Source organism: Fulmarus glacialis, unplaced genomic scaffold, assembly GCF_000690835.1.
Source record: "Fulmarus glacialis isolate BGI_N327 unplaced genomic scaffold, ASM69083v1 scaffold7141, whole genome shotgun sequence".
Lineage (NCBI taxonomy): Eukaryota > Metazoa > Chordata > Aves > Procellariiformes > Procellariidae > Fulmarus > Fulmarus glacialis.
Genome location: NW_009193333.1, coordinates 21,890 through 49,343, shown reverse-complemented (window position 1 = coordinate 49,343; position 27,454 = coordinate 21,890). Strand labels below are relative to the sequence as shown.

General features: G+C 38.2%; 1 protein-coding gene across 1 annotated transcript; it reads right to left on the bottom strand.

Annotated features, from left to right (window-relative positions):
* On the bottom strand, positions 1-25,942 carry APBA1 (amyloid beta (A4) precursor protein-binding, family A, member 1; the record flags this gene model as incomplete). Its single annotated transcript, XM_009587399.1, is given in 8 exon segments — positions 1-186; positions 778-864; positions 1,972-2,004; positions 7,276-7,421; positions 10,442-10,481; positions 13,937-14,038; positions 24,801-25,573; positions 25,576-25,942. Coding segments are annotated over 8 exon segments (1,728 nt in total), but the record flags the coding sequence as incomplete, so codon positions are not given.
* Between the last annotated feature and the right edge of the window lie 1,512 nt (positions 25,943-27,454).

The window sequence follows — 27,454 nt, the reverse complement described above, 5'->3', positions numbered from 1 at the left end:
ATCCTCAGACTCAAAGACATGGCAAATCATTTTGTACTGCCTCTTTCCGTCTTGAGAAGGGTGAGATGCTTCCACATTATCCTGGGAGTTAGACCGTGGCATTCGCCTACGAGCCATCAAGACAACTATATTTCCTATATCTGCAATGTAAGAAATGGTCCGCAGGGGATGATCCATCATGGTTTCCTGGGGAACACAAAAACCAACATGAGCAGCTGTTTCAACGAAGTTCTTACTGCACACCTAGTATTATGAAAACAAACAAATGGCAATATAAGACCTTTGTTAAGTGAAGTCTCTAATACCTGTCATGCATGAAGGGAGATGCCACAGAAAAGAGCTTCACTTTCCAAAAGTAAAGCAAAAAGCAAGTTTTACAAATTAAAGATGTGTTTTCTGTGGAAAAGCGCATAAACACCTCAGTATCAGAATCTGAATACGCTGGGCATAGAACTATGGTGCAAAGGACTATGAACTTCAAATTATCACAACTAAACATTGTGGGCTACTCTAGGCACAATCAATACTTGACGCATCATGGCTCGTAAGAAATGAGCTGACTGCAATTAGCTTACCCGCAATTACTGATCATTTCTACAGTCAGACTCACCAGACTAACTGCATGTATGACGGTTCTTGAGCATGGATTTCTTATTAGGAAATCCTGGAGAGAAATACAAGATCCAGCACTTTTTGAAGGAAAATTTTGGCAGGTAGGTGAAAGTCTATTTCTGTAGCCTGCTACCACAATACTGACAAAGGTGTCTTTGTCTATACCTGTGTGTCTGCATTCAGTACTTTTATTCTCTGTGTAGAAATGAAGAGGTCCACTTCAGTCATGGGTTGAGATTCACCTTCTGGAGCCTGCAAATAAATGGATTAGAGTCAAACAAACACATTAGGTAACATAGTTACTAATGATGTTAGCTCACGAACAGGGGTGCGCTAAGACACAGTCACCAGAACAGCAATGCAAGATAGAGTATTAGACTGCAGAAGCTAAAGATAAACACAAAGATATGGAAACTATATACATATATGTGAAAGTGAATTGGATATTATTTGAAAAATAGTCAACCCCATAAAAGCTTCCCTGATATTTTTCCTGATTCAGTAAAATTACATCTGACTGCAACATGAACTATAAAAAGATTTCATGAAAATCAAAATGATTCTCCCATTTTCTCCACACTATGAATCCCACTTTAAGGAAGGTTTTTCACACAAGCCGTAGAAAGGCCTAACAGCATCTCTTGCCTGAGGAATTTCTATGTGGGCTAACAGTGACTGCCAAGATCAATGGAAAAACCTGTACCACAGGCAGGTACAGTTTAAGCAATTCATAATGCAGTTCTGGTAAGAAGACCTTCACAGTCAGACAACATACTATTCAAGCACTAAGCCACTTTAGAAGTCATATTTTGTTAACAGAAAGCAAACGTTTGTATTTTTTAAAAAAATTAGATTTGTTAAAAGATACTTAAAAACTCCACAAACGAAACTTATTACTAAGATGAGTCAATCTCAGCATATTACTGTATATAAATAATTTTTTTTTTTTGCATCCAGCAATTTGACACATCTGTGAATCAAACAAAGCACTCTTTTACAAAGATAAAATAAAAAAAAAAAAAGACTATAATTTTAATCTGTCATTTTACAGAGTTAAAACCTTTGCCATGTCAGTCCTGTTTCTTTAGTATGCGTTTTGGGTACCGCCTGTAACCATTTGATAAATCCAATCTTTGCTCTATTTCTAACATGAAATGGCTAATGATAAGCAACAAAAAATGGCCAATCAGGCAACTGATTTCTGAGAAATGTCAACTTGTATGGTGGCTCAGAAATAAATCTTAAAAAAAACTTGCTGGATGCAGAAAATAAAAACACAAAATAAAAAGAAAGGCAAAAAACCCTCCCAGAAAACAAAAGAACAGGCATAACATCAAGCTGATGGAGTTTGTACTGCACCTTCTTCCTGCTTTTGGCTAATTTCTGGGCCATCTGCTTAGCATGGAACAAACAGAGACAGGAGAATAGTTAGAGAAGAACTTACAGAGACTCCAAGTCAAGCAGGAATCTGCATGCTAATGCCAGGGCTCACAGACTACTAGCTGTTCTAAAGTAGTCCCTGCTCAGATTAATTTCCTTCTTTTCTTTTTGGCTTAAAAAAAAAAATTAAAAATTTCATGTTTTGCACAATTACTTTAAAAAATGAAAAGAAACCGCACCAAAAGAGTCAGGAAGAACACAAAAAGATTTTTTTTTTTTTTTTTTAAATTTAAAACGTTACTCGCAATAAACAAGGGGGAGGGGTTTGTGGGTTTTTTCTTGTTTTGTTTTTTTTTTTAAAGAAAAAAAACAGAGCTTCCCCTCATTTACAGCAGTGTAAACCATGACGTTACTTCTTTTGAAGCAACACCAGTGTAAAAGGTGAGAGAAGAATCTTAACCATTATTATTCCAGCTTTTCAGATCTAAAGAATTTAGATTCAAGTTTTCTAATGCTCTCAAACTTAAATAGTCTTCAAAACATAACTTCCCTAAAACTACGCTACTTTTTCCTGGAGAAACAAAATGACAGAAGGTAAACTTCAGCTCCATTTTCTCCTCCTTCTGTGCAAATATACCCATACCAAAGTTAGCATTGCATATCTGGACAACAGGTTCTCCTGTAACACCTGCACAAAGATATGTCCATACTACCACATTTTTTCAAGAAAGCAGTGGAGCATGTACTTCAGTTCCACAAACACCTGAAAACAGGTCTCTTGTCACTAAGCAGTTTAACTGATTTACATCCAGAGATATATCAACCCATTGCAACAAACTGGTTCTTCATGTGCTACTACTGTGGCAACAATAACAACACAAATAAGCATCATTCTTACAGTCTTGCAATCATTAATTCAAACCAAGGTGAATTGAACTTACAGACCTGCTTACTGAAGAAATGCAACTCACCAGGCTGGCAGATATCCTTTTACTTCCAACAGTAACAGCCTTTTATCTAACTAAATCAACCAGTGTTCTTGTGGTGGGAAGGAGGCTTAACTGTTACAGGCTTCACAAAGATTCATGGCTAACTACTTTTATGAAGAACAAATAGGAGACCACAATCACAAGACACATCAAATGTTTTATACTGATACTCACAACTGAAATCTGTCAGGTTTCGTCCAAACAAATCTGAAAGCAGCTACTGAAACTTTAGACCATGCTGCTTATTTACAAATATAAACATTCTCACACCAGCTTTTAGTCACTTTTTTCAAACTAAGAAATATTTGATAGCCTGGTGATTGCAAACTATTGCAAAAGCAATTAGAACTGCCTCATCCTGCAGGCTCTTCATTACATTAATATTAATTTACATTGGTATTCAGAAATAATATACCCATCTTGAGTAACAGCTGCCTGCCATACACTGGGCAAGCGGGAGACACTCATGAGACAGAGCACTTAAATTGCTTTCCAAAATCAAGCTCTCCTTCACACAATTTCCCCCCCTTCCCAAACTTTACAGAGTGATGGACCTCACAAAAGAAGAAAAGCACAGGCCAAAAAGAAGAAAAAGGGGGAAAAAAGTCCATGAGCTAGGGGTATGCAATGCAGAATCAAAGATTAATCGAACCACACTATCATTCAATTTATTGAAAATTCTGCTCTTGCAATGGAAGCACCTGGTCTTAGTGGTATTTTAATTTTTTGAAGAATGACTTTCAAATATTTCATAAAACTAAGGTAATGATATGGAACAACCAATTTTAATACGTGATTTAACACTGCACAGAAGCGTCATAAAAGAAGTTATGGTCCATGAAAAAAACAAATTAGGATAATTCTATGCAAGACACTTTATCAGACAAATCCTCTTTATGACCATGTTATTTTGCTACTTTAGATCAAAAGATTCTTTTTGTATTCTTATAAAAACCAGAAACTACCTAATCTGAACAAAATACTGTTTTTTTTAAATACACAGAGTCCAGGCTTTTCAGTTAAGGTAAACGAAATGTAACTATGTATCTAGTAGCAACTTCCAAAATCATAAATTGTTAAAAACCAGCAAGCTTCCACTTCTGCTACAGGGATGTCTTAAATACACTCAACCCATTTAACCTCTACAATAAAATGTACTGCAACTCAGTGAACACTCAGGTAACACCGAGCAAACAAAATGTACAGAATATTAAACTACTTCCACGTATGGGTTCTATCTTAAATTACATTCAGTAATTAAATCAGTTGTTATCTAAAAATTTTCAAAACTGCCACACAGCTCAAATCTGCTGACGAAAAATAAAAACAAAAGTTAATTGTTAGTTCACATGTGAAACGTAACAGCACAGATCAGCTGTGAATTGTAACCATGAACACTAACTTTTTTACTATTATGGATCTATCTACTATATTTAGTACTATGGATCCACTCCAAGTAAAATTTGAAAAGATATTTCTTTCTATGCTATCTGAAGAAATGAGATGACAGTCTGCAAATGGTGAAATACCTTTTCTATTACTAAAACTACCTCCTAGTGGAAACACAAAATAACTACGTTTGACGAATGCCTTCAAAGAAGTGTATCTGTTTTAACTTAGTTGACTTCACAGAGATGAATGCCCAAGCAAGAAAACCCCCAACTCTTGTACTTTTAACTGAAGAGATACTTGTTTAAAGAAGCAGCATGGAGAATTGTTTTCAAAATCTGTTCATATACTAAATGAATGAGTATGTTGTCTGAAGGCTCTGCTAAAAGGAAGCATTATAGGTATTATTAAATTCAAAAGGAACATACTCATATGGAAGGCATGTGTACACAGTGGGCCTTAAACAAAGCTCTTCCCCCCCTTTTTAATGCTCTTACCTTCAACTGCCAATTTTTAAAAGTTCATTCTTTAATTCATAACCTCTGTTTTCTTTAACTATAGAGAAATGTTTCACATGCGACACCTAACACAGTCTGTAAACAAACATGAGTAGGGCACAAGTATCATAGTCATTGTGCGAGCAATATTTTTACACATTTGGGCTAAAGGCTATCTTGTGCAGTGATGAATCTGGCAGCAGGAACTCCCATCTGTAATGAATTTCTCTCTAAAAAAGTTTAGCTTTAATGGCAATCAGCCACAAAACCAGCCAAAACCAACACTAATAAACCAAAGACCCCATGTAAATATACCAGGAAGGTGTATTTACATTGCCTGAGCTTCACCTAGAAACAGAAAAGTAGTAACTGTCTAAGAAGCGTACAATGGTATTGTGTGCAGTAAGCCAACAATTTTCTGAAATACACTTAGGGTTTCAGAAAATTATGTGGACAAACTAGGGTTTTATCAGGTCAACAATGCAACTGCTTGGCCCTCCACCCTTAGACAAATTTACTACAACAAAGAATATGCATGCCTGCCAATTTATACGGATGTATAAATTATGGGTTTTATGAGTGAAATGAGCTAAACAGATTTCTTCTGTTTTGAGGCATAGCAGTGCTGAGGCATAATAGAATCTTCAGAAAGAACTTTAATTTGTTAATGAATTTCTGAGAAATACATTTAGTATTCTACACTCTTATATCTCATAGACCTGCTTTGAATCAATTCTGTTCCAGTTTTCTCTAACACATCCCTTCAATCTTTGTCTATTGTGTACTCCCACGCAAGCTTTACCTCCACGGTGCAAACTTCCTGCCCAGCCCAGGCTCACGTTCAACTCCTGATACCAGTTTCCTATGACAGCTGATGCTAATCTTTCCTTTCAACCTCCAGTGATACACCCCTCCTAGATCCAGCCTCACTGAAGCTCTTATTTCTCTCCCTTCTCTATCTTACCTTCAGTTTCCTGTGCATTCAAATCGGGTAACTTTCCTACCATGCGGCCAAGAGTCGGGAAAGAACACACGGGGACTACTAAACAGACAGGCACAGCCTTACTTGCACCCAGAGCAGGGAAGAAGCAGACTCTGTAAGGGAAAGTCTCCACTGTAGCTTTGGGAAGAACCCACCAAGACCTGCCAGGGTTGAGAAAGCCGAGTGAAAAATCTTTTTTAAAAATGTCACTGAATCCAGTCTCCAATGAACACAGATAAATCATTCTTTTTGAAAAGGCTCATCAGTTGCTTAAGTTTGTGGAAACTTCTACAGAGATGGCAGAAGATGACTTATCTGTAACAGGAAGGCTACATCCCTGCCTCCTCTAAAATGCTAGTGTGTTGTGATTTTCAGAGACAAGGTTACACGAACTTATGTATTTGAATGTCAGCAAAATTACAATTTCTCAATGAAGTGTCTCAATGCTTCTAGTTGGAGCTTCCCTGTGAAAGTTTCATGTACAGACCGAACTGAACACCTGGCACAGAAAACATTGGAAGGAATAATAACAGTAGGAAGCATCAGCCGACCTTAATAGACAGTGCTATCGGCCTTGCTGATAACATGCTGTCTCTCTTCCTCTCTCTTTATACAATTGCACACAGAGTCTGAGTTGGAATCCAAAATAAACTATACAAAAGAAGAACACACAAATATTAAACTAAGGAAAATTTTCAGATAAGACTGTGTTGGTTAGCTGAATGAGCAGAAGATGAAGCTGTGTGCCTACCACCCAGTCACGTATGGGTAGCAGGAATACTGCAGCATCCTCTACAACCCTGCAATACTTCATCCACACACCTTACTTTCAGTTGACAATGTCATCATCGTAACTTATGGTACAGCAGCATGCCCATTGCTTGTCGCGGCCCGTACAGAAATTGGCGGGCATTTCTGTTTTCCAAACAAACAAAGCAAACATACTAGATACCAGGATAAATTATTTTTTCCATACATCACTGTACCATCACAGGCTTTTCTTTTTCTTTTAAAATCAGCTCATAGCTGTTACGTGGTGGAGAAACTAGTAGCCAGAGCAGGGTCAAAAAGAACTGCAGACGTTACCACAGTATCAGTTCCATCAAGTGCCAAGCCAGAAGCAGCTGCTACTAGTTATACTCTAAACCTGTTTTCCCTCAACACCCAGGTAATATATAACTTAAGACCACCACTCACTTCAGATTCTGGCTTAGAGTACACAGCACAAATATTACTATAGGGAATTAAAATGACCTGGTAACGTTTCCTTATCTGTCTTGTTCCAAAAGCATTAAACGTGATTTATTTTGCAGAAAGAAAGATGAGGCACTTAACCTTTCTGAAACCACAGATAACCCCACATGAAAAAACTACTGCATACATTAGAAGTTCATATCCACAACCTTAAGTAGGAATTATTCCTCACCTTGATCCTGCTGACAGCTTCCTGAGCTTGCATCATTCTCACATTCTTTGAGGGAGTTTTATCAGAAAGGAGTTGAGTCGAGCCAAGGTAATTGGCAGCAAAAATGATTCCATCGATTAAGTCTTCAGGATCACAAGGTCCAGGAACTGTAACACAGGAAAGCAATCACTGAAGAAAATCATGCTGACCCATGGCAAAGCAGCAGCACTCTGACAACTTGAGCCTGCACCTAATGGCTGCAAATCCTCTGAAATACTTCAGTTTAGTATGATGATACGGCAACCAGTACTTTCAAAGGTACAAAACACCAAGCAAATGCTCTCAACATCTCTCCAGCAAAAGCTGTAATCGTTAATCCAGCCTGTCTCTCACAATAGCTCATTCTTTTGTGAGCAGGGATCACCCTGGAGCAAAATAATCTCTGTGAGTTTTTACTGTTATAAAGGGGCAAACACAGTTACACAGCTCGCCCCTCACCCACCAAAACCAGCCTTGCAATTCTAAGACCAACCGTCACAAACAGAAAGAGGAAGGGTGCAATTTAGTAACAGCCATCAGCCGCTTGCTCACTTGTGTGTAGCTGCGGTTAGTACAACAGGCAGCGGAACCTCCCCGGGAATGCTTTACAGGTGCAACAGGTTTCCCCTTACCAAGAGGATTGAATCCCCAGTTAAGCAAAGTATTTTTATGCCATAGACCTTTAAAAATCGTTCTTAGTCTCAACGAGGATACTGAGTTAAAGTAGAGAGTTAAATAAAAACGTTGTTAATATAGAGAGCATGGGCTCTCCTGATGGCAAAACAACTCTTTTAGTCCCACAGATTCTTAGCGATCTGACTCCCATCAACTTCTGTGGAAAGTTAAGAGGGTGGTGAAGTATTTAGTGCGTAACAATGCAAATCCTTACAAAGCAGCATTTATGATCTGTAAGTGTTTTGATATTTTAGATCATATCTAAAAATGTTCTATTTTAACACCTTACTACATGTTGAAATTGTCATGATCCAACAGGGAGGCTGGTTAACCTAAGAAGCTTCTTGTTTTCTTACAAGTAAGGAAAACCAATTGATGTTCAATTTGAAAATGAAAATAATCTTAAAGAATGCTAATGGTAAAAGTGTCCACATTTTATCACCAAAAAAATACACTGTTTTTAGGTTTGCCTTTTTTCCCTCTAAGAACAAAGCAAAACCCCTACAATATCAGAATGGAATTTTTATTAGTTCAAGGGGTATCTTGAGATGTAAGGTGATAGGGCTTAAAGTTCAATATTTCTCAGAATGCCAATTTTGTTGTAATTATAACAGAAGAGATTAACAACCACTCAGAATGAGCATGGGTAACTTTGGCCCCAAAGAAAGGCAAATCATTATTAAGATTAAAATAACAGAAGAAAGAGCTGGAGATAAGTATCACACTGAAACTACACTCACAGACAGAAGTAGATGTATGAATCTTATGAGCAAGCTTGTCTCATTTATGGTTTCTTTAAATATGAAAATTTATGACTAGTAATTTTAAGATGCTCATCTCCAGTGTGCAGAATTTGTTTAGATACTAGTATCTGGAAAACTCTCAAAATGAACAAGTCACTTCAAGTACATAACCTAAAGAAATGGAGTTTTTTCCTTAGGGAAATTCACGCAGTAAGTACTACATATTTGCACACTCTTCCAGTCCTGAAACCATACAGCATTTTAAGCATTGCTATTTGTTACTCTGCATGTCAAGGCCTTTTCACTGGTTCCACCACTTTACTATAAAGGGTACAAAACCCTTCATAGTACAATTTCTATCAAAACACAAAAAACACAAATATAGACTGACAAAGGTGTAGATAAGACTCCCAGAAGGAACCATATTAAATCCAAAAAAGGTATGTGCTCTATGTTTGTCAGAGATGAACACACAGACAGCAGTGCTTTTTATAAGACCATCTTCATTTAGACGGTCTGACAATGAAATTATTATCTGAATGGAAGTGTAGCATAGATTCTAGCAAGTTTTTCTTGACTGCTAGTGCATAAAAATGGAAAATTCATTTTTCTAAGGAATTTTGCACTGGACCAACATCTAAGAAAATTTTACTTTATAATTTTTTTTCTTAAGGAAGGAAGGATTATTTAAGATAGCCCTTGATAGACAGGGCTACCACTAGGATATGAATTTCAATTCTAAGAGAGATCCTTCATTGCTGCAAAATTCCAAAGCTCAGCTAGTTTCAAAACAATATATGAAATTTAAATTAGTTGACATTCTGGCCACAGACTCCAAAATATGCAGCTCATACATTGAAGACTAAACCAATGATCAATTTGTAGTCTAAAGAGAACGATTGCATAATTGTTTAAACACAGCGCACTGTAAAGCAATCCAAAGAGTTCCAAGACAGTCCAAATGACGTATCACATCAACTGTATTTCTGGCATTTCATCAAGCATATGGAACAACTGCTGTCAGGGATAAAAAAAACAAATGAAACTTTGAATTTTCTGCTTCTGTCATGCTCTCATAACAAAATAACTGGGTTTTACAGCATGCAGTCTTCCTATATACACAGGATGCAGACTCATACAAAAGGTAACAGCAGCTCATGTAGCAGTAACCTGCTTTTTCACATTGTTCTGAATAAATTCAGCACTAGTACAAGCACAACCTTAACTCTAAGACAGGAAGCACTATTTAATTAGAGGACAAGCAACTGTAAAGCAATACAGATTTCCTGTGGCAGGCCTGCCAATTAATCCAATTAATTCAGTTCTGCTAATTAATCCAACTGAGATTGGATTGAGCCTGCCAGTTGAAATCAGTGCTGGAGAGAGCACTACACTCTTCTTGCCTAACCTATTTTCCTTGTCCACACACACTCACGTGTGTTGTGTAAATACCGTAAAAAAATTAGTAGTGTTTTAAGTGATACTGACAAAAAAACAGCATAAACAATGAATGAATCACTAAAAAAATAAAAGCTCCATGCTTCTGAACTTCTGAAAGAGCACAGTAGAAGTCAGCTTAGGTTCCAGATTGGACACAATTTAATCTAAATCAGCATACCCAACCCTAGCAGCTTTTCTATTCAGCAAATAAAAATAAAATTTTATACATTAAAAATATTGGAGGTTTTTTTGATATGAAAAAACATTTAGAAATCGTAGGACTATCTTACCTTCAACATAGGTTGGAAACGAAGCCAAGCTTTTTCTGGACTGTAATTAAGACAAAAAGGATTTCAAACAGAACAGAGCATGCAAAAATATGCATTAAAAATTTCTCCATGCCAAAATAATAAAAAAGTAAATCAGTCATAGTTATTAGCAAAGGAAGATCACCATTTATTAAGATTTATTATTATATTTAGTATTTTCAAACTCTAAGCACCTACTAGAGTTAAATTCAACGTATTCCATTTGTGTCGTTATCTATCAGGCAACATGCTAGGCCCAGTTTTCGGTTGCTTGTTGGTGTTCAACAGTATATTAACTGTCTACCAATAGGTGCTCTACTTTTACTAATCAAGAAGTATGCAGGAAAATATATCATATCTCAAAGACACTGGATCTTTCAACTACAAATAAATACATGCAGGAATATATAAAATTACGCTATACTGTTGTTATTCATGACTGAAACCATCCGCCCAGTCAGTTATTCATTAACAAAATGCTGTTATTCATTAACCAAATTCTGTTATTCATTAGGACTATTCTTAGATGTATCCCTCACATTAATACAGCCTACAAAAAGCTTCCTAAATTTTAACAGGTTAGGTAGCAACCTGTATTCTGTGGAGTAACCAAATTCACTAACACTTCACCACCAACTATGTTCACACTGTATCAAGCACAAAAACACATCTCGTAGCTTCAATTTTGTAAAAGGTGAACAAACAAAAAAAATCCTGACTTGTGTATGTAAATACACAGTCTAAAGTTAAGACCTTACTTCCAGCTGCAATTTTACATGAAAGAATCTGTGGCTAACACTTGAAACACTTGAAAGCTACAACCTTCAGTGAGTAAGACTCATCATTTTGTTATAATCAGTAACATAAAATACATAGGAAAATTTATCCAAGAAAATTCTGTGTGGCAATATATAGATGGTAATAGGTATATCTGCTGCTACCATATGTGTTGCAGATAAGAATTTTGGATAGTCCAAGGATTACAAAACTTTAATGAATCTACAACTGATTGTATTAGCAGTAACTCCTCCAATGACTCCTTAATACAGTTTTGATAAAAGAAAATCTATGTATGACCAGAATAATGCATAATATCTTAGATAATTTCCAGTATATTTCCAGATACTATCCATTGAAATATATGCCAAATCATGTTCCTTTATGACGGACAACTTACTAGGTTCTGTGTAGGTGGAAAAACCAGGTAAACTAGAAAGGTCACAGTTACGTGACAGGTCGAGTGACTTACCCTAGTGAGCGTTTTCCACTGTAACAAATAGAAAATTGATGTAACAAGTAATATTTTTCAACCAGTGATGCTTGTCTTGCTATAAAATAAAACGACTCATAAAATAAAAACAAAAGGTGCATGACACAGACAGCAGAGCCTGCGCAGCCTTTAAGTACTTGCTGTTCCTTATGAAAATGACTAAGCTGTACTGCAAAACCAAGTAAGCTCTCCATCAGAGACTGTACTAGCATAAATAAAGATGTCAATAAACAACGATCTCCCACTGCCAAAGCATTGAAGCTGCTGTGAGGACACCAACATGCCTTTTCAGATCTGTGGCTCTTTCATCTCTTTAGGTGAATGTTTTTACTGGACCACCTACCCATACAGACTTCAACAATTGTTTGTAATTGCTGCTGGTGTAGTGCTAAGAGGGAGATTCAACCACTCGACTCTGACAGGCCTAGAGGACAAATCCCCTACACACCGGAGACAGCTCATGTATACAAATGCCCTTTTTATTTGTTATAAACAGAGTGAACAAAGTTTGTAATTACAGATTTGGCAACTATTCAGCAATCTGACTAGCTGATGCAACTTCTTTTCAGGATGGAGTGGTGTAAACTGTCATCATATATGCTTTATTGCAAAAACACACAAAATTAAGTTTTTTGTTCATTACCCAGGTTGAAAGACATTCTACTAAGACCACAGGAATAGTAAAGTAACAGGTAAAGTTACCAATAGGAGGAAACCTACACCTTTTAATTTTACATATCCATGAATAATGAAATATCAAGGTCATTAATGTTCTTGTTAATCTTGTTGCCACATAGTATTATAAAATTTATATTTTAAAAAAATGTTTTACTAAGACCTAGAAGTCATTCCCAAAAATGATGAGGCTGCTTTATCACTGTTGTTCTTGCACTGGAAGTACTAAAGCAGGCATTATTGTTCATCTGAGGAAACAAACAGCCTGATACATCCTACTGTGAAACCTGGTTTACCACCTCTGATACTACGTGTGAGCACATGCTGAAAACTGAAATGAGTAGCATCTTGCCTGTTTTCTTCCTTTGGGTAAGTTTATTGATATCTGAAAACTGCTAGAAGTTAGAATATATGAAGTGACAAAATCTGTACTGAAGAAAGCTAAAGGCTTTAACAAGCTAACAATACAGCAGATGAAAACTTAATGGCACAATCTATCGTTGAAGGCTTTAGTACATGAGAAATTACGAGCTTCTTAAGTCTTTGGAAACCTTTCATTATTTTCTAAATGCAAATACAGACTGGCAAAAATACATACATGTTACAAGGTTTTTTATCTCTTATTAATAACAAAAGAAAAAAAGAAATAATGGATTACTAATTAGTGTTTCAATTTTAATCAGTTGTAGTAGACCAGTTTTTTCCATTGTGGAAGATAAGTCATGCATTGTTATCAGTAACAATATGGTATCATGATAGACTACAAATTCTACATTTTTTTGAAGTTTAAAAAACAAACAGCAAATAAACCAAATATTTGCACATTTTTCTGTTTACAGAGCCAGCCATTCTATACTAATCCAAATACTCTTTATGCCAAATGATTTTCTTTTCACACTGCACGAAGTTCTACTCACACTTCTCATTTTGTGTTTGTGGAACTACTGCTGTGTAAAAAGCTGCCAGGTGAGGAAAAAAAAAGAAAAAAACCCCCGACCCCCTCCCCGCCCCAAATTAAGTATTTAGCTTTATTTAGAGGAGCCTGGAGTCAGGAACTGTATTCTGACTGTGAATCACTGGCAGGTCAGCTTCTACAAAGACGAAATATTAAGCAGCATAAATTACTACCTAATTAATTTCACTTAAGGAAGCTTTTTCATCTGGCTAAGAAACATTCTTTTCTTTGCAGAAAGACATTCTGCATGGAAAAAATAAAAAGGCCTTCTTCCTTTTGCCTGTAATACAGAGGTGATGTTGGCTGTTTGGCAAATCAATACCTCCCAGCCTATTAAATAAATGTAGTGGCAGCTGAACACAAAGTTAGAAATGCCATGATAAATAGTCTTAAGTATGTTAGAAATTCAGTCAGACAGCCGGGCAAGCATAAGGGAAAGGAGCTACAAATCAGCTTTTCAAGTCTGTTGCAATTTTGGAAGAAGAGAAGGGATTGCACAGGTACAAGGGGGCAAGGAAACTAAAAAGGCATAAGCAGCATGAACGTGACTGTGGCTTTTAAAAAGATTTCACTCTACCTCTTTATTAGTGGAGGCCTCTGCTGTACTGCAGACATCCTGGTGATGTTGCCTACTTGACGATTCAGCACCCCGAGGTGAAGAGGAATCTGGAGATGGAGACTAGACATGGCAAGAAAATTAAATAATAATCTGAGTGACCAATGTAGAAACTGTTCTTTCATATTTTCCCCTAACTTGGCAGTGGAAATAAGAGATGAGATGGGTAAAAAAAAAAAAGAAAAAACAAGACAAACACTTTAAAAATGTTGCAACCCTTGCTTTTTACCATAATGATCACGTATCAGTATCTCAGTGGACTTACTCTGAACAGCTAATCTTTTTAAAACCACCTGTGTTTATTTGTCAGTAATGTATGAAATGAAGCAGGCTAATGACAGTGAGCTTACTGAAGGCTGCAGGCAATGCAGACCGATGTCCTAAGCTCTGACATTCTAGGAAAGAAAAGATAAAGTCACTAAGAAGTAAGCTGTGACGAGAGACAGGTGAATTGACCATGACCAGACCGCAGGGATTCAGCTAAAGATTACTTAATTGTCAAACTGGGGGGAGTGAAGAAAAGACTGCAATTTCCCCATAAGCACACATACTTTCAGGTATAATTAACCTGAAGTGCTAAACTAACCTAATCTGAGCAGAGGTAGGCTGCAGTGGTTGTCCATAAATGTTATTCCATCATCTTTGAAAACAATTTCTATAAACTGTACAGAGTAATACTAATGTATTACGAATAGATTCAAGGACTACTCAATACCAGTGTAATCAAGGACTATGATTCCTCATCGTAGATACAGCGCAAACTTGCAAAATATTTCACAGTTCAAGCTATGATCCTAGTATTATATGTGCTCTTTAGATCAGATCTCCTCATTTTTCTCCCTTCACCGTAAACAATGTAGTGGAGAAACTGTCTTTCCAATCATGTCGTAGTCATTCATGATCATCAAGAATGTCACAGCAGAAAAACAAAGGAAACAGCATAGAAAAGCAGTATCGTGGAATATCTAGATCTATGTGATCTGTCAGCAAGTATCTTGGTAAAGGAAAAGAATACTTTGGGAAAGAATATTCTAATCATAGGCAATTCCTAATGAATGCTGGTGACACTAAAAAGCTATAGCAGGGTATCTAAAGTCCAGAGCAGAGGGGACTGGTATGGGGGTATGACACAAGAACACAGAGTGTGGAATTAATGAAGGTGACCAAAATGAAAGAGAGTACAAAGCTTCAATCCAGCTGGCATTTTTAAAGGCAGATCTTAAGGAGATACCTGCAAAATGTGTCAGTGCGCATGCCAAAATGTGAATCCTCAAAGGGAGGTTTAGCATTTAGCTATGCAAGCTGGGTGTTTAGCCCAGCAGCCCTGGCATTCTACACTCTCCTTTGACATAGGGGGTTTGGCCCTAGCTTTGCCAGCTTAACAGTTCATCACTGATGTCAAATACTACTCTTCTGGTTTCATAAACAATTACATGACACAGCTTTTCTCTAAGCCCATGAGTCATACCAGAAAAGGGCTACACTTCCAGTGCTCTGAGCTGGCAGCAGCTCCAATCTAGGAATGCCCTCCTGCTATGCCTCCACTCCAGCTAAAACATCGAGTTCTATGAAACAGTGTGCAAAAAAAAAACCCCAAAACCTAAGTTTTGCAAGCTTAGCTTCACAGATATGGAACAAAACAAGAAAATAAAATTCCCTTCTCCTCCTCTTTCTCTTTAACTTCATTCCTTTAGAAGGTCTATCTTGGCTAATTACCCTCATTCCTTTAAAAGGTCTACCTTGACCTATTACTAAATATTAGAATTATAGTTAACTAATAAAGGCTTCCAAAGAGTTAAGAAGCAATTCCTTTTACAGATATTTCCTGGGTAAAAGAGCAGTCCTTGCATCTCCCTATATTTTGAGTTACAACCGCAAAAAGGAGATCAGCTGTGAAACGGTCCCTGACCAGATGCAGCTGTGAAACGGTCCCTAGAGCGCTGGCATGTCCTTGTGCCGTCAGACTCAAGGATTGCTCATTGCACTGCCAGCATTCAAGCAGGGGCTGTGGGAGAGATACAGGCTCCCCTGACTTGCTGTGTAACTACCACAGTACAGTGACTCAACTGCACAAATGGCACCTCCTATTTACTTAAGGAAGCGCCCTCATAGTACTCACATTCCCAATAGTTACATAGTATTTCTGTATTAGGATTAAATATAAAAGGTGCACAATACTATCAACCTAATAATGACGTTGGCATATTATAGCATTGAGTTCTAAATAGTGAACAAAGAAACAAAGTAAAGCATACCATACTTTAGCACCAAATGTTTCCACAAAAAAGTTTGTTAAAATGCCTGAAAGTTCTGATACTCACACACTAAAGTGACTACAATAAATGATTTCATTTAAACCAGCTGGTTGCTCACATTAAGAGATTTTGCACCATTTAAAATGTATTAACAGTTACTCTAGTAGCACTACAAATACCTTTACTCAGCTATTTTCATCTACTAAGTAACAGAATTAAGCAACCATCAAAATGATCACACAGCTTTCCATGTGCTCTGATTGAATGTCTACTCAAATTTTTCTCGGGGAAAAAACCCCAAACCAAAACTACTAAACCCAAATATCAAACATCCTATAAAGTTTGCTACATGACATGACATGAGAGCTGTCCCCAAAAACATTTGTACAAAAAAGTTCAGTCTGCGAAGAATAAACACTCGGTTTTCTTCCGCATCAAAATGCGTTTTTAGAAGTACCATATACAATGCATAAGGAAAGAATGCAGTCACAGCAATAACAAGAAATATTTTGATTCATCATAGTGGGTAGACAGCTTGCATAGCTACTCAAAACACTACAACTGAAGTCCAAAATAAATGCTTAGTGACTGCTCCATTGTCTGGTAACAAAACAAATTTTAGGAGCCTAACAAAAATGCCGTCAGAACAAACATAGTCAGTTCATGTAAAGCATGCTGTTATTACATAGAGAGGTCCATCAATGGAATTACAAAGTGTTTTCTTAAGTACAGCAACAAAAAAGTACTTGCTACCCCATTTCTCCTCTTGAAAATCTACTTACATTTTTCTTACGATACTCAACCTGGTACATCCAAAAATTCTCCATCTTAACTTTGGCTTTGTTTGACTCTAACTAACACGTAACCCATTCCACCCGAGAAACCTTCCGTGCTATTGTGCAGAGGGATTTCGTTACAGAACTTGTAACAGGAAAGGATTGTGTTGCACTGTGTTGCATCTAACCTATCCAGGTCAACCCAGCCGGCTACTGAATAGCTCATGAAGACAAACATAACTGACACTGAAACATTGTCAGGTACAACCACCTGCTCTTTCTTTATAAAAGCAGTGTTGTTTTACCTGCTTTTAGCAGCAGCTTATCTGAAAGGAATATAACCTAGTGGGTCACATTGTCACATACAAGGCTGGGACAGGGGGGTTGAAATCAGCAAATACTTCAGTAATGCAAGATTCACATAAAGAAAAGGCCATTACCTATATGACCTTTGGCCCTAGCTTTGCCAGCTTAACAGTTCATCACTGATGGCAAACAGTCAAATACAGTCCACCTACAGGCTTCTTGGCAGAGGAATGGCAAATATAGTCTTCTTGTACATTAGTTCAGAGGAGACAACTGGATAAAGCAAGGCTCTTAAATCTATTTGATTTCCGTGATAAAAAGTCTTCTGAGAAGTACCCATACACATTAGGCAAAGGTCAAAGCACTATGAAATATTCAGGTCCAACATGCAAGTACAGTTACTTTCACAAGCGCCGCCCAGTACAGCACAACTATGACAGTAAATCTCTTAGGTTTTAGTACCGCTATTTTGTGGCAGAGTATCTACTGTGATTTAAACAGTTCAAATTCTACCCACTAAAATGTAGACTGAGACCATCAAATACATGTTCATAGCTTTTAGATGGCACAAAGTACCCATAAAGAATGGAGCTGAAAGCTAAATTTCCTTACAATATAACTAATCATCATTATTGGTTGTCTTTGTTTAAATTTGCTTTAACTATAGTGTTAAAAATTGAGGGTTTGAAAAAATAAAACCAACTCAGAACTATTGTAGACATACATGCATACTGTGGCACAATCTATGCAAGTTACTTTATAACTCTGACATAAATATGAAACTTAAGTTTGTACTGTATTTGTGGTATAATTGTAATTGTGTGTAACTGCCTCGGCACATATCCAGTGCACTTACCCATCCGTTTGCTGGGTAGTTCAGGACCAGCACCCTGCCAGTTTGTGCACAGATGATTCGACAAGTTGACTTGAGACAAGGTAACCGACTGAACTGCTCACTTCAGAACAAAGCATTTGACTAATTGCTATAGGACCTCTCCATACAGGAATTTCAGGCAGCCTCAGAGATTCCCCCAGCAGGCTCCTCCTGTGCATATGACAAGTGAGAGGCACAATTTATCGCTTCAGGGTGCTAACTACCATCCTGGGTAAGGGACTCTGGCTGACCCAACAGCTCCCATGCACAGTTTCTGCTGCAAAAATGACCAAACAGTACATGGATAAGGTACTTGCTGGTAGTCAACTGAAACTATCCCTGCAGATGCAGATAAGGTCATGTATGACAGTCTTATGTACACAGTTAACATAGGAGGTGTTTTGTGTGCAGCTTAAGGAAAACTATAGCAATGGATCACACGTGCTAAGTGGTCATGTAGGATCACAGACCAGCTGGATGTAAGACCTGAGAACAAATGCAGTTTGGGGAGACTTAGTTTGGCGAATCTCCCCAGATCCAGCTGACGATGGCCTGCAAGGACGGAGCCTCCTGCCACTTAGCACCATCTGGACAATGATTGACAATCCCACTTGAGAGATCTGACTGTCCCCGCATGTTACACTATGCAAAAGCTCTGAATAAACTAGCTTTTTTAAAACAAACACACTGTCCATGAGTGTCTGCACAACATTACTGAGTGGTAATTCTTCAGTAAAATTCACTGAAGTTACAAAACCAGAGATTTAGACCTAAGCAGTAACTGTGCACTTCTGTCAAAGTCTTTGAAGAAAGACCCCCGCCTGTTACTGTTATATTACTGTCTCAAATACAAAATAAAAACATACATAAGAATACATAGAAGTTTAGATCTGACACAGAGAAGTCCAAGTGAGCAAACAATAAATGTAACTGAGCCTGTTAGGGCAAGATTTTTGTCCATTTCAAAGAGTCTCTTGGCCACATGAGTCAGTAGCAGTAACCATGTAGTACCACAGTCACATTTTGTGAGCTTTGAATAAAATCTTAGGCTGTTCTGACTCTGCCCATCAGATCACACACACCTGCTGTGCGGGTAGGGTCTGTCCAGCAGCACGCATGCTGGATGGAAGGCTGCCAGTGCAGCAGGGCTCCTGGAAGCTGGTTCAGTGCTGGCTGTTTCTCTCTCTCAAGTATGGACTTCCTTAGCTGTACTTACACTTGAACTTGTAGTTCAAATGCAGCTTCATGTATCAGTCTGAAAAAATTAGTGCGGATGCCTCCTGCGTTTTCAAAAGACTTTAACTGTAACAAGTGCTGTTCTAGTTTTCAACAGCACAGAAAAATCACTTGAAATTGCTTTCATCTTTCAATAATTAAAAAATATAATAAAAAAAAAATTCAGGGGATTATGTATCCAGTGCTCACTGTAATTTAAAAGCACTCATCTGGAGAGTGCTTGTCTTCAAGCAGCTAATTGATAAATTTAAGCTTTCTTCTGTGTGATTGATGAGTCAGCATAAAGCTTTCTGCCCTGGATATTAAAATGCTTTTTGTTTGGTTTTTTTTTAAAATGATTTTTGGTTTGGGGCTTTTTGGGCTTTTTTTTCTGTATAATTTTAAGACTGTCGTCTTGCATAGATGACGGAAAGATGACAGAAAGATGACCTGTATTGTGTGTGCTCAATCAACAGTTTTAAAAGGTCTGCTCAGAAAAAGAAAACAATATCCTATCAATATAAACTCATCTTTATTTCATTTCTTTTCTTTCTCTTTTCCCCCCCTTAGTTCATCTATTACTGAAACCTGCTTAATAATTTAAAACAGACTTCTCTATTGCCTTGTTAATAATACATTACTCCTGCTGTGGAAAAAGTGAAGCAAATTCATCACCATGAAAACACTTCACTTCTGGAGTTATCAGAATTGAGAAAATCCTGCAACTGAGAACTCAAAGGTTGAAATAAAATATACGTAACCAAAAGGAAGAGAGAAACAAAACAATGCAGTTCTGTTCTACCGGAAAGGCTTGTCTCCAGTTCTGAATGTCTACTTCACAATTCCAAACCACCCATGTATGCGATTTTACTTTATATTAGGATTTATTCTAACATCGCACTACCTCAAGTGTCTGCAGAGGAATAGAGACTGTGAACACCGATGAGAGGGCTTTGCAAAACCAAAGTCTTGGCACGCAGCAACAAACTGTGCTTTGCAGGTCAACAAAACTTGGCTTTCAGATCTATAACCCCATGGATAACTGAATGGACCTCAGAAAAAGGTCATGGTATTTAATTCTGAAATGGAGAATTTCTCCTTCCAAACCACCGTTTTCTCCTGATTATGGCAGAAATGAGGCAGGCAGCCTGCTTCTCTTCTCTGGACATGAGAGGACAGAAATGCTCTTTAAATCCCAGCCAAAAAAATATACTTGAACTTTTGTGCCTTTCGGTGCTTTTCTCAGCAGGTCTCTGTACTTCCACAACAATGTCAAAGCTCTATGACATTTTAAAGATGATTTTTTAGACCTTCCGTACAGTTTATACACCAGAATATTTAGTTGTATTCTGAGATATCTACTACACAAAACTATTCCCTTTTCCACTTGAACATGTGTTCATCCTTAGGTCCAGATTGATGCACTGCAGATGTCTTCTATTTAGACCTTTAAACGCCACTATTTCTGTGCTTGGCTAGGCACAGCAGGTTTCTGGTGGAGAATCTGACAGAGAAGAATGACAGGCAAGACCTACCTAAATGGGATATGGGCCCTCCCTTCCACTGAGAGAACTGTGCATCTAGAAGAACACCTTTTCCTAAAGGGTATCCCCCTCCACCACTCTCAGACACGTGCATACCATAAGCTCCATGCTGGTCTCCAGCTATGAGCATTACTCAGTACGATGTGAATACATTCTCTCCCATTTCACACTCAGAAAACACAACCTAACTGTAGTTCCACAGTCTTTTCTATCATGAGTCAGTTTCCTGATGTCACATTTCTTGCAGTTGTGCAGCTCTAACTGCTGTTATATTTGGAAAAGATATCCTCACGAGGCCATATGCAAGTGATGGTCTGCTTTGGTTTAAAAAGTTTGATAAACAGATTTTGGAAATATATGTCAATTGTTCATATCTCGTATGTGTGGCAAACTTAAAAAAAAATCTTACTGCATTTATTCAAAGTACACTGAGAGAATTTTTCAGCTTTTATCAAATACACAAGTACAACACCTTCCCCATAAACTAGAAGTCCAGACGATCTCTTATTCAAGTGAAAGCATGCATCACTAAACCAGGGTGCACAAGGCACACGCCAGCAAATATTCTCCATTGTTAAATATTAAGCAGGTACTTCAGTACACTATTTACTTATTCACAGAAGTCTGCTACCTGCCTCCTACATCACAGGACTACCAGAGATTATGACAGTAGAATTGTCCACGGGCAATTTTGTTTTTTCTTATATTTACCAAACATCTCTTTTGAGGAGGAATGACTGAAATTCCAGGTAGATTAAACTGTGAATAAACCTGGACACAGGGCACCTTAGAAACAAGCAGATACAGTAATCTTTAGCTTTCTTACCATCGCAGTCATTGCATGTCTTTCCTAACAGTCCCAAACTATACCCAGCTGCAGGCTAGCTGAACACTTCTGGATTGTCAGCTGCTCAAAATAGTCTCTGGACACTTCCAAGTGGTATTCTACCAAACATTGTGCTGTGAATGTATCATCCAAATGCTCAGCACTGAGGAATAACCATCACTTTCTTGTGAAAAAAGGCAAAAGAGGTTGTCATCTTTAATGAGTCTCAACTGCAAATCATTCTTCTGACTGCCTGGCTTCATTGCTCTCTCATGGAGAGCTCCTAGCTAAATAAAAAGTCACTGCTATTTGGATCTAAAAAGGTCTTACTAGTTTCAATATCATAAGATTAATAACACAGAATGATTACAAATATTTTCAAGTAAGTTCTATCTCTAAAAGCAAAATGGTTTTGTTAAAAAACAACGTGGGGACAATTTTCAAAGTAGACCTGCAAAATAACTGAAGGTAATAAAAGCACCCAATTTGCACCACTTATCTGCACTCCTTGATATTGCTGGGGGAAGAAAGGGGTGTCTGCCTGAAGGTAAAACACTCTCTTTATGTAATTCCTTCTTATTTCAAGGCCATTGTTACAAATCAGACTGAATAACATCTCTGGCATATACTGGTTACACTGAAAAGCTCCTGTCTGAGATCCTGTTTCTTTCTTAAGGGAGACAGAAGTAAAATCTACGTTTAGATGAATGGGCTTCAACTATGTTTTTGTTAAAATTGACCACTCATGGTCACTTAGTCAACACAACCTAATTTTGCCCAATTTCCTGCTAAGCAGTTCTAGGAATGCTTTGTTAAAGACAGCAGACCGTTCAGACTATTCATGAGTCTGAATTAAAGAATCCAGCAAAGCAAATACATACCTCATCTTTGTGAAAAACAAAATTCCTACCTAGTCCCAAGTCCCTTCTTCTACAACATGTATTCCCCTCAATCTGCTACAGATCTTCTAAACTATTTGCTTAATTTACTTCTTCTTTCCCAGAACACAGACTGTTTGCACATCTACAACCACCATTTATCTTTGCACTGAGCTATACCGACATTATACATCACTGTTTTGATTACAGCCAGCACTGAAAATCTCAGTCAGGTTCTTATCTGACAGGCTATGAAAAATATCAAATGAGAAATTAACTTTTGGTGCAAAACTATGTACTTCAATACCTAATGTAAATACAGACCAACGGAAACACCTGGTTTGTTTACTATATGAACATACCAGGCTGAGCCCTACCAGCATACCTTAGAAAAGTTAAATTCTGCAAGGTGCAGCAAGATTTTGGAGAGCAGCTGGAGCACCTTCAGGAAGGACTCAGCGCTCTCAGGATCCCCAACCTGATGTCACTGAGACCATCACGGTACTGGGTGTTACAATCAGACAACTAGGAAGCAACAGGAAGTTCTTTGATCCTCCCAGAGAAAGACAGCACTTACAAACCCAGACAATATGGTGAACAAAATGTACAGCAAGAGAGAATGTGATCTATTCAAAAAAGGGGAGGGAAATAATTACAGCTTTTGGAAATTTTTAAGTAAGTTAAGTTAAAAATAATTGTTCTCCTGTATAGAATAATCTGGGAAGATTGCTTTAGTCCTCCACATGACTGCTAATCAACTCTGTGACAGACATAATTTTTAAAATATTTGTAGAAGTAATTTTTGCAATATAGGTTTTTTTTAAAAAAGTTTCAGTGAAACTACGAAACAATGAAACTATGAAGAAACAAAAAAACAACCCAAACATACTGATCACTGTGTGTTTCCAACAGTTTTCAAGGAAAAATAAAATTTGGAAGCCACGTGTCTCAATGAGCTTGCACGTTTTTTCAGCAACTCAAACACCATGCTCCAAAAATCCCTTCCCATTTGTGGAATACTAGCCTTCATTGTTTTGAGGGCAGATAAAAACTTCAGAAGGCTGTCACAGATCTACACGGCATGTGATCTTTTTTCACCATTTGAATTCCCTTTGCAAAGGCTGAGGTGTTTTGGATAGTTCTGATGCATTCCTAGAACGTTACAATAATTCAGTTTAAAACACCAAACAACTCACAAAAAGTTCTATTTTCAGTGTTCTTCCAAAAAACCAAAGGTCACAAAAAACATTCCACTGCAATAAAGAGGATGGACCAGATGTTTGCAGTGCAGTTATCCTTGAAGTAATAACATGGGTCCATATGATAGACTATTTTTGGCCAGTAAATTTAGCCTACCAGCTCTTTTCGTATCAGGCATAAATTTAATGCGGTTAACAGTTGTTTATGAGTTTATTTTATTAGAAATGCAGAAAACCCACAAAACTTCAAGTAAAGATTATCATACAGGCAGCTGGAACCACAAACTGGGAACGGACTCTGATCCAAGTTAAGCCTCATGCCAAAAATACAGAATTTCAGAAATGCTGATGCTGTAAATCTGAATGATGGCCTTTGATATTCAGGTTGCTGGAGAGTGATAATGTAATATACTGAGGTTCATAACACATTTCTAGAGCCTGCAGGTCAACAAAAACCTGCAACTTTTCTGGAATATGAATCTGATCTATGATACCATCATAAAGAATATTAACAGATTTCTGATGGAACTGTTAGGACTGTTATGTGACAGAAAATGAAACTTAGAAACCTAGAATTAACAGAAACACACAAGGATAACTAATAGAAGACAAAGTGTTAAGTAGCTATTCTAAAATATCCCATGGCAGTAAAAAATGTAACAGCATTTGTTTCAGAAAAAACAAGTAAAGAGCTTCATGTGACAAATTCTTATATAGTGTAACTGGGGTCAGCAGTGCTTCATGAAGAAAAATTTGGCCCACTGATAATGCACATGCTTATCTCTTACATGCTCTCTAGAGTACAAATTTAAAATAGACAAAGCACTACATACTTTACTGAAGGATGAGTCACAGAACAAGAAGAAAATGCTCCCTCCTTCACTGCCATGTATGTCACAATTAAAGGAACAAGACATACATAACCCGAGAGCTGAAAGCTTTGTATACTCACATCTCCATCTAGTGGCCTCTGGTCGTCACAGTCCCTGGTTGGACTGATGTCCTGCCTCATCACCCAAATAGGCTCCTTAGGTTCATCAGGGGTATAAGGAGAACGGATGGTCCTTGTCTTCACTTCCTCAATAGCCTCTTTAATATCCTTGATGGCCAGTGAAATTGCATCTCTCTTTTCCTTGCTGTACCTCTGTACAGATTCTCCCGAGCTGGATGTCACTCGAGAACCAGCTGGGAGCTGGCCATTACTTTCATGCCCACCACCGGCAAGAGCATGACCGTGCTCCAGACTCTGCTCCGCCTCTGGCATGTCTTCAGCTGCCTTGTCTAAGCTCTGGGAGCTCATGCTCTGCTTCACCTCTGCTACAATCTGATCAATGTCCTCCTCTTGTTCATAACTATCCATTCTTGGGTAGGGCGCAAACTCTGCCTCCTTCTCAGGGCTGTCAGACTCTCCGTCAGACCGTTCATCATAATGGTGAAGTCGGGCACCAAGTGCTTCCTTGCGGTAATTGTCGGCTTCCTCTCTTTCCCGCTCATACTGTTGGATCCCCTCCCTAACATCGAGATCTGGTGTATCTCCTATCTCCTCATACACATGCTCCTGCAGTCCGTAGTCGGCGTAAGGCTCAGCATACTGTTCATCCTCTCCTCTGTGGAAGAGGCGATGTGTGTAGACATAACCCGAGTAGGCTGCATTCATGGCTTCCTCGTGTTCGATGGAATGGAAATGTAAATGATTCGGCAATGTTCGATTATGAATGGCCTCTTTTTCTCTGTGTACTCCTCAGACTCAGGCCTGTACTGCACTGCATATGCGCTCTCATCCTCATTTTCCTGAACTCTCTCTGTGTCGTAACTGTCCTCCACTGTGGCTATCACATCCCCTTCTGCAGTATCTGTGTGATTGTGGAAACCACTCTCAGTGCTGGCTGACCGAGCTAACATCCCTTCCTCCTCCTGCCCAGACAGGCCCCCTTGGCTGCTGTTTGTATGCCTTGGGTAGTGAGTTGCATACCGCTGTTCCTCTTCCACCTCTGAGTGCTCCAGGTCAGCCTCCACTGACTCGTTCACTGCTCCATTTGCTGGTTCTTCACTTACCTCCCCCTCAGGCGGTCCAACCAAATGGTTCATGGCAAGTTCTGGTGGGTACGTCACTTATTCTATTGACATTTTGTCTATCGCAGCTGGAAAGAAATAAAAAAAAACCTCTGACGTTACTCTTAAAAAAAAGTGGAGTCAATAAACAGAAGCAACAAAAGGCACCCTTCCTTCCCCAGCAGACGAACGTTTGACTTCATCAGCTCTGAAATCAGGCGACAGCCAGCACAACAGTATGACCTCCCAGGCAAATGATCTCCAACAGCAGCAACCAACAACGATCCCCTTGGGGACTGCACTTCTCACTTCTATGTACAAATTCTTTGTAGAAGAATAATTTCCAAGCAAATCCTTGGAGATGCTTCTATGGACTGCTGTGGCATTTCAATGACGTTGGCAGGTGCATGTTAGAAAAGCTAACTTTTGCCAGGGGCTTAACCATGGTACAGATATGACACAAATATTCCACCTTTACTCCACTGCTCTCCCTACAGCCCACTAACTCAGTGCAAAGGAAGGATGCTGTAACGTAAAATGACAGATTTAGTCCCATCACAGGAGTCTGCAATTGCTCAGATACATGACAGCTATGCATGGTATCTTCAGCTGAGCTAGTCACCCTGTGCACTGTTAAAAAATCATTAGAAATAAAAATGCACCTTCAGGGTATCTGAAGCACCTGTTCTTTCTCCCTAGAAAAGCACATGACAGCCAGATACAACATAGTTACCTTCGTGGAATGTATCTATAATCACTTAAGAGGGCTTCTGTACCAAACATCTTTCCTAAAACACGGAGAAGACATTACTAATATTCATAACCATGACCACATTGAGACTAGTGAGGCCATCTTAGCCTTGCTGACTTCGTGTAAAAATCTCAAAAGATGATATAATTACTAGAGAGGTCTGCCAATAATAGTAAATATGCAGGCCATAGAAACAGGAAAACTCCGTAAGAATACAGATTAGCTTCTACAAGTTCCATAGAGCAAACAGGCCTATCTAGCTCAGGAGGTTTCATTTTTATGTAACAGCTTCAGCTATTTTGAACCTTGCCCCACATTTTTAAAATGTAGTGTCACAAAAAGGACATTTTATGTCCTTTTAGGTCCCTAAGTCAAAACACATATCCATAAGTAAAATACAGCTCTAGCCTGTGACTTACTGATTAGTACTAAAAGAAAAGGTACCTGTTAGAAGACTTCTAACTTGCAGGATCTATAAAAGCATGTGTCAATTACCAATTAAAAAAGTGAATGTGAATGTAAAATAGAACTTGAACCAAATCTACTGAACTAAGGCATGGAGGCTCAGGTGACACTTTGCTGACTAAATGAGCTCTGTGCAAAAGAGCGGTGGGAATAACTTCCTGTGACAAGAAAGCAGTGGCAGCTTCAGTTGCCCTCTATTAGAAAAGCTGACAGGCAGGCAAGGCTAGGTGGGAGTTACTTGCGCTATACTTCCATGGGAAATCTAGTGGGTGCAGCTTGCAGCTCAGTGAACACACCTTGTCTTTGTCATACCTAATGTTTTAGCCTTTAAAACTTAG